The sequence below is a fragment of the Humulus lupulus genome, chromosome 1, assembly GCF_963169125.1.
Source record: "Humulus lupulus chromosome 1, drHumLupu1.1, whole genome shotgun sequence".
NCBI lineage: Eukaryota > Viridiplantae > Streptophyta > Magnoliopsida > Rosales > Cannabaceae > Humulus > Humulus lupulus.
In genome coordinates, this window is record NC_084793.1 from 132,334,750 (window position 1) to 132,343,041 (window position 8,292).

Here is an 8,292-nt window from a genome sequence, read left to right on the forward strand (position 1 = left end):
TCAAGAATGTTTTCTGCCATGTCTGAAAAAATCGCCATCATACACCTTTGGAAGGTGGCGGGAGCATTGCATAAGCCAAACGGCATCCCTTTTAAAGGCAAAGGTGTCGTAGGGACAAGTGAATGTTGTCTTTTCTTGGTCTTCCGGCGCAATGGAGATTTGATTATAACCTGAATATTCGTCAAGAAAACAGTAAAATTCTTTTCCCGTCAACCGATCCAACATTTGGTCAATAAATGGCAGTGGAAAATGGTCCTTCCGAGTGGCATTATTCAGCTTCTTATAGTCCATGCAAACTCGCCAACCAGTCACCGTTCTTGTGGGAATCAATTCATTATTGTCATTAGTCACCACTGTAACTCCTCCCTTTTTAGGGACACATTGAACCGAGCTGACCCATGAGTTGTCTGAAATCGGGTACACAATGCCATAATCCAGCCACTTAATCACTTCTTTCCGAACTACTTCCTTCATGATGGGATTCAACCTTCGCTGCTGCTCAATAGAGTTATTACAGCCAACTTCCATCAGTATTTTGTGCATACAAAATGTCGGGCTAATGCCTTTTATGTCAGCCATAGTCCAACCAATTGCTTTCTTATGCTCTTTCAACACCTCTAGCAACAAACTTTCAGCTTTAGCTCCCAATAATGCTGAAATAATGACTGGCAGCGTCTCATTGTCCCCCAAGTAAGCATATTTTAAGTGGCTCGGCAAAGGTTTTAACTCTAGCTTTGGTGGTTCTTGAAAGGAAGGCTTTGGAGGCTTGAAATTCCCTTCCGATAGGTTTAGAGACTCATAAGGCTTGCTGAATTTCATGGCTAGTTTGCTGGACTCTACCCATGTGACTTGGGACTCCTCCTCTTTGCTAAATTCTTCATCATCTTCAAAGATATTCACCTCCAAATCAGCCTTGCGAATTTCCTTATGAAAAGTTTCAGCCACAAGTGTCTCAATTACACTTAATCTAGAGCATTCTTCGATGTCATCCGGAAACTTTATGGCTTTGAAAACACTAAAGGTCACTTGTTGATCATTCACCCTCATGGTAAGTTCTCCATTTTCCACATCAATCAAAGTCCTCCCGATAGCAAGAAACGGCCTCCCCAAAATGATTGGTACATCTCTATCCGCTTCATAATCAAGATTAATGAAGTCGGCCGGAAATATGAACTTGCCAACTTGCACTAGAACATCTTCAATTTTTCCTTCCGGATGAGCCATAGAACGGTCCGCCAATTTCAAAGTAACTGTGGTTGGTTGAGCTTCCCCAATGCCTAGCTTTTTGAAAATTGACATAGGCATTAGATTAATACTAGCACCTAAGTCACATAGAGCTCTTCCCACATCTCTTCCACCAATTGAACATGGAATTGTAAAGCTGCCTGGATATTTCAATTTAGGAGGAATCTTGCTTTTTAACATTGCACTACAACCCTCCGTCAAAGTAACTGTTTCAAACTCACCAAGCCTCCTCTTTCTTGTCAAAATGTCTTTCAAAAACTTTACATAATTGGGCATTTGCTCCAAAGCTTCCACCAAGGGAATGTTGATATGGAGCTGCTTCAAAACATCCAGAAACTTCCTGAATTGGTCATCTTGCTGCTGTTTTTTGAATCGTTGAGGAAATGGCGGAGGTGGCTTGTGTAAAGTCTTTTCTACAGTAGAATGCTGACCCGATGCTGTATCAACTGGGGAGAATTCAGCAGCTGCACTTGCTAGTTTTTTACTCGTTTCCCCTTCGGTTTGGATTGAAGTGGGCTCCTTGCTGCCCTTTGTTTTCTCCTCATTCACTTCCAGATTTTTCCCACTCCGTAGATTGATTTCCTTGCATTGTTCTTTGCCATCCCTCCTTGGAGTCTCGGTGTCACTTGGCAAAGAACCTTGGGGTCGATTTTTCAAGTCATTAGCTAAATGCCCCAATTGAATTTCCAAATTCCGAAGAGAAGCTGCCTGGCTTTGAATTACAGCGTCATTCTTGGCCATATAATCTCTCATTAAATTCTCCAAAGAACTTGTTTGAGAGCCTTGAGGTTGGTGTGGTTGTTGAGGTCTTGGTTGTTGAGAAAATCCCGGTGGATATGACTATTTTCCTTGTGTTTGTGCTCCACTTGAACTTGCTCCTTGACCCCCCCATGACAGATTTGGATGATGCCTCCATGTTGGATTTTAAGTGTTAGAATATGGGTTGTTGTTGCGGTTGGAGTTTTGATTACCCACATAGAAAACCGAAGCTAGATTTGAAGGGCAATTCTCAAAAGTATGCCCATCCCCACAATACACACATGATACTTCTGCACTTTGAATGGCAGCAGCTGGTTGTACATTTCCTCCCATACTCATGTTCTTTAAAATGTTGGTCATTTGATGCCATTTGAGCGGTTAGAGCATCTACTTCAAGAACACCCGCTACTTTTCGGCTTGTAGGAGCTCTAGTATTTGACCATTGGTAGTTGTTGCTTGCTATTCTTTCCAAAATCTCAAAAGCTTCATTATAAGACTTGGAAAGAATGGCTCCATTTGCCGAAGCATCTAAAACCATCCGAGAGGCTGCATTGAGACCATTGTAAAATGTCTCCATTTGTATGCAATGAGGGATACCATGGTGAGGTCACTTTCTCAATAGCTCCTTGAATCTTTCCCAAGCATCACTAGTAGACTCATCTTTCATTTGTTGAAAAGACATAATCTCACTTCGAAACTTTGCATTTCTAGTGGGAGGGAAGTACTTCCTTAAGAATTTTTCAGCCAAGTCGTTCCAATTTGTCACCGAATCGGGAGGAAGGGTGTTGAGCCATGATCTAGCTCGATCCCTTAAAGAGAACGGGAACAACTTCAATCTTAGCACCTCTTCACTTACTCCTTGTAGCTTGAAAGAGTCACTCACCTCCAAAAATGAGCGAAGATGGAGATGAGGATCTTCCGTTGGCAACCCACTAAATTGACCAACTATTTGGAGCATTTGGAACATGACATGTTTGAGCTCAAACTGAGGTGCTTGAATTTCGGGCCTCACAATGCCCGGATTGAGCTCGTTGAACATAGGGGCAGCGTATTCCCTTATTGCTCTGGCTCTATCATCCGCCAAGGCAATAGGATTAGCCATGTTATGTGCACCCCCTGCTTCTCCAACATTTTCAGCCATGTTGCAGCGGCTTTTATCTTTTTGTGCCTTTCTCCTTTGTCTAAAAGTGCGTTCAATTTCGGGGTCAATAGGAGCAAGTTCAAATTCTTCTTGTTCATTCATGCACTAGATTAATCCTGAAATACACAGCCCAAACAAGTAGAATTAGAACCAAACAAACAGAAATAAATTGCAAAATAGTTGATAATACACAATTTTAATTTCAATCCCCGGCAACGGCGCCAAAAACTTGTTGTGGAAATTAATATACGCAAGTATACACAGTCACACAAGTAATACAATGATAAGTAAGATCGTCTCCACAGGGATTGCAAACAAAATACAATGTAAAATCAACTAATTACAACTTAAAATAAATGGAAAATATGAGAATGATTGAGTAATGAATCTAATTTAAAAAGACTGTAAATAAACTTGCTTAAAATGTAGCTACTATTGCTGGAAAAATAATTGCAAGAAAATTTGTATATGTGAAAATGGACTTGAATAACTAATCCCCCCTCTTCTGAATCTGCCCAGTTGTTACAGCATTTCGCTCAGCAAAATTACACAGTGTTAACAGAATTTATAATATGCTCGTGAGGTTTTTCCAAAACTCACCAATTTAGTTCTACCACTTAATTCAATACATTCCTATATTAAATCAGGTTGTAAAACATCAAGTAAACACCAATTCTCAAGTTATGCAAGGTAGTAAAATATTCCTATCTTACTTACTAAGAACAACCTACACATGGTAATTCACTTGCATCATCCAAGTTAATTCCACTAGATTTAACCTTTCCAGAATCAGATCTAGCTTAGTAAAATTGTTATTCATGGCTAGTTCATAACAATTAACAACAATGAGCTCACTTGAATGAACAAAGGTAAAATTGCTAAACTCATGCATTCAATTTAATTAATCAAAGTCATAGGGGTTCATAGCTACCCAAGCCTCAAAGAAGCTTAGCTCATGTTCAAAACAGAAAGTACAATGGAAAATAAAATCTGTCTTGCCATGGAAGTTGTTTTGTCTTTTACAAAATATTAAAATCCAAGTTAAAAAGAAGAAAAGAGAATAGAAGAAGAAAATAAATAACAAAATTCGAGCTAGGCAGCTCGTGCTCTTCTTCTTCTCGGAATTCCACTCTTTTTGCTTGGTTTTTGGTGTTCTTCACGTTCTGCAACTTTTCTTTCCTTTAATGGCAGCTTCTATATCTCTTGTAATGCATGTGATGGTGGCTGGTGCTTGTTTTTCTTCTATTCCCCTAGGGTACACTTTATTTTCCCTGATTAGAAAGCCCAACAATATTCTCCTTTGGCCCACGGGTTGGTCTCCTTTCTTCACAACAGCCAGCTGGCATGTTTTTAAGTGATTGCCACCTATGCGCTGACTTGGATGAAGAAAGTCCTGTTGGTATTTTGTCCACGTCATTTCCCAGTACCCAGAAATGCTATAGCATTTTGTTCTCCAACAATTCAGCAGCATTTCCAGCTTAGTGTTCACTTTGGCCTCAGATTTCTTTCTTTCCCTTAGCGATTCAAAAATTCCTTTCCTAAACAACAAAACAAACAGAATTGATTAATTAATTACATTTAATACTAACAACTTAAAAGACTCCTAAATTAGTACACTAACTAGAAAAGAAAGATAAAAACTAATCAAACTTAACAAACAACATCACATTCATTACTCTTTTCACTAAAAATCATGTTCAAAGTTAATAAAAATAACTCTATACCATAGAGTTATCACGTATAACATCATATTATAATATAATTCACATATACATGCATTTATCAACTCATGGCATAATTAAGCAAGTATGGCCCTCCCGGCCTACTAATCCCGCCATTAAATCACATTAGAGATTTCTGGGCATTTCAATAATATATAGAAATACTAGTGATAAAAGCAGGATCATTTATCATTATACATACAACAATAATATCCCCATAGTTATGTAGTCACCAAACAGTTAAATTTAATAAGTAATAAAATACTCTAAATAATACTTAGCATCCACCATTCCTCATTCATAACTATTACATAACTAATTGAGATGTGCAACCATTAGCTTCCAAATCAGATACATATAAAATGTTCAAAAGATATGACTATGGTACTAAACAGAACTAGGCTAAAAACATTTGCTCCATCTATAATTCGCCTTCCACATTTGCATCACTGGGTTCCTGAATTGAGAGAGATATAGGTGGTGAACTTATAAAGCCCAGTAGGAAAGCAACTAATAACATAGGACCCAAAAGTTTAATAAAACCCCTACATGGTTAGCTTTGAAAACAAAACATACATCATCATGTATAAACCAAAATAGAGAGAAACCACAAAAAATCATAAGAGCATAGCTACACATGCACCTCACACCGTCCACTAGATCCCTAGTTCCCGTTACCCACCATAGAAAAACTGACATACTAAATCGGGTAGCCGGACCTGATAACCATTACAAGGGGAAGGCTCAGAGCACTTCTTGTATACACATGATAGGTCTTTACACCTACAGGTGAGTGGACACTTGATCTACCTATGATGATACAGAGACTAGGTCGAGAAACAACAACGTGAACAAATCATGATCAGTAAGGCTCTCATCAGTATAAAAAAATGCAGGTAAACATGAAAAGAATGAAACATATTCCCTTTATATTTTAGATATCTGGGTAGCATAACGGCTGCATTTTAATAAAACTCAAAAACCATAACCTACATAAATAAGTGAACAAAAATATATTTAGCACTTAGTGCCCTCAGAATAGATCAGAAAACATGCAGATTAAGTTTTCAATTTTTCAAACATTTTATAAATATCAAAATTGGAATATAGTCAAGTTGAGTCCCTACCTGCTTAGAATTTTCAATCCTAGTCCAAAGCGACACTCCTAAGCTTAACGATGATTCTAGAGTGATTTAGTTCAATTTTAATATCACGTTTTCCTTCGTGCATCAAATGAGAAAACGATTATCATCTTGCATTCCTTATTCAAAATCGTGTCCAATGACATATAATATGACCATATTTAAAATTTCAAGTTCCGGAACCTCACCCAAGAGGTGCACAGTAGCAGTTGGTGGCGACAGTGAGTGGTGTATCGGAAACGTCGACGAAGGTAGGATTGGCATATATCAAAATGACCACATCGGCGAGTAGATCATGTTCATGCCAACCATCGGTCCAAAAAGTGCTCAAAATCACCGGAGAGTCACCGGAAAGTGGCGGAGAAACCTAAAATCTCACCAGAGAAAAACAGCGAGTTGACCTGAATGGCTTAGTGGGTTTTGTTCCTCTCTCCATGCTGGTTCCGAAGGTACCAACCACTCGTCAAGAGGTGTTCAGAAAACACAGTCAAAGTTGACGGACCAAAACTTTGACTGATGATTCCGAATAGTTGACAGCGAGTTGGGCGGCGTTGCTTGGTGGATGAGGTCGCTGGAGCAAGACGAATCCAATGAGTCGTCATGTGTCAAAAATGGTGGTTGCCGGTGGTTGGGTCTTTGTGGTGGTGGTGGTGGTGTGTTGCCGTGGAGGGAAGATAAAGAGAAAGGGAAGAGAGAGAGAGAGAGTAGTCGGGGAAAGAGATAGAAAAAGGAAAAACAAAAGAAGAAAAAGTCACTTGAATCTTTTGACATAAAGTGGGTCCCACACAATAAAAAAATATTATTTAAATTAATTTTTTTTTAAAATTTGAGTCTTTATAGTCACTATCAAACTGCAGGCCATTTTCAGAGACCATTTTCCTAGGGAGCGCTTAACGGCAAATGATGTTATTGGTGACAAAATCCAGCTCCTCCTTGGAGGTAATCGTAGAGAGAGGTTCGACCTTGGCCCACTTTGTGAATGAATCGATCGTGACAATAGCGTACTTTACTCCTCCCATTCCTGTGGGCAAGGATCCGATTAAGTCAATGCAGGTGACGCATTGGGACATGATGTTTGACGCATGTATGGACTCGACACCACAACTTGGGTAACAGTAACGTGTCAGACGTCTGCCTGTGGTCCAAGGTCTCTGTGCTTGACACATGGCATTATGCTCTAGGTCCAGAGAACGCTTCTCGCAGACCTGGAGGAATTGGATGGAGAAGGAGAGCATCATAACTGTGGTCCTCTGGATATACCTTGCCTGAGGACAACCTTCTCCGGAGGTAATGCACGGTAATGGGAAATGACTTACCCCGCGAGGACCTTTGGCGAGCTCACCATAGATTCCTTATGGTCCTCGAAGTTTAATTACTCTAACGACAACCACGTGTCAATTGGTGAAAACAAGGACAATAAAATTGAAATGTTATAAATTATTATTATTATAATAATATTTATTACTCAACTAGATATTTATTAATTATATTATTATATATTCAAATGTTATAAAATATCATTATTATAATAATATGTAATACAAGACTAAATATTTAATAATTATATCAATATAAATTCAAATGTTATAAAATATTTATTATATATTATAATAATATATCACAAAGTAAATTGTGGTTATAAAGTACCCAATGTTTTCAAAATGTTACACTTTTATACTCTTTTTTTTTTGCGGTAAATATATTTAATGTCTTCAAAATGTTGCACTTTTATACCTATTTTTTTATTATTTTGAAAAATAATAATAAAGTGAAGGAAATTTATAGGTTTCATATATTTTAAATTTTAAATTATTTTCTCTTTCTTATTCTTTCTCAAAATAACTATTTTAAATTAAAAATTAATAAAAATAATAATTGAAAACTTATATTATTTCATAAATTTAAAATATAAGTATTTTAAAAAAAAGTCAAGGTAAAATATAATTTTTAATTATTTTGATTAATTTACTATATTATTTTGAGAAATAATAAGACGGCGAAAATAATTTAAAATCAAAAACGTATATTTTTCTTTTGGTTATCTATTATTTATCAAAATAATAATAAAAAATAAGTATAAAATTGCAACATTTTGAAAACATTAGGTATAATTACCGTCAAAAAAAGTTTGAGTATAAAAGTACAATATTTTGCAGGCATTGCGTATATTTTCGACAAAAAAAAATTATTATAAAAGTGCAACATTTTGAAAATATTATGTATTTTAGCAGTAATTTACTCTATAACATATAATATAGAATCCTAATTTTTATAAAATTTTACT

At 37.0% G+C, this 8,292-nt stretch overlaps 1 protein-coding gene and 1 non-coding gene across 2 annotated transcripts; one reads left to right on the top strand and one right to left on the bottom strand.

The window, feature by feature from the left end:
• Nucleotides 1–1,986, bottom strand: LOC133822051 (uncharacterized). The gene has a single exon (XM_062254258.1). It carries the CDS (start codon nucleotides 1,984–1,986, stop codon nucleotides 1–3), a length of 1,986 nt encoding a protein of 661 aa, XP_062110242.1.
• Nucleotides 1,987–2,597: 611 nt separating this feature from the next.
• LOC133813704 (small nucleolar RNA R71) lies at nucleotides 2,598–2,704 on the top strand. Its single transcript, XR_009884708.1, has one exon. It is a non-coding gene; the product is annotated as a small nucleolar RNA R71 (small nucleolar RNA).
• Nucleotides 2,705–8,292: the final 5,588 nt, after the last annotated feature.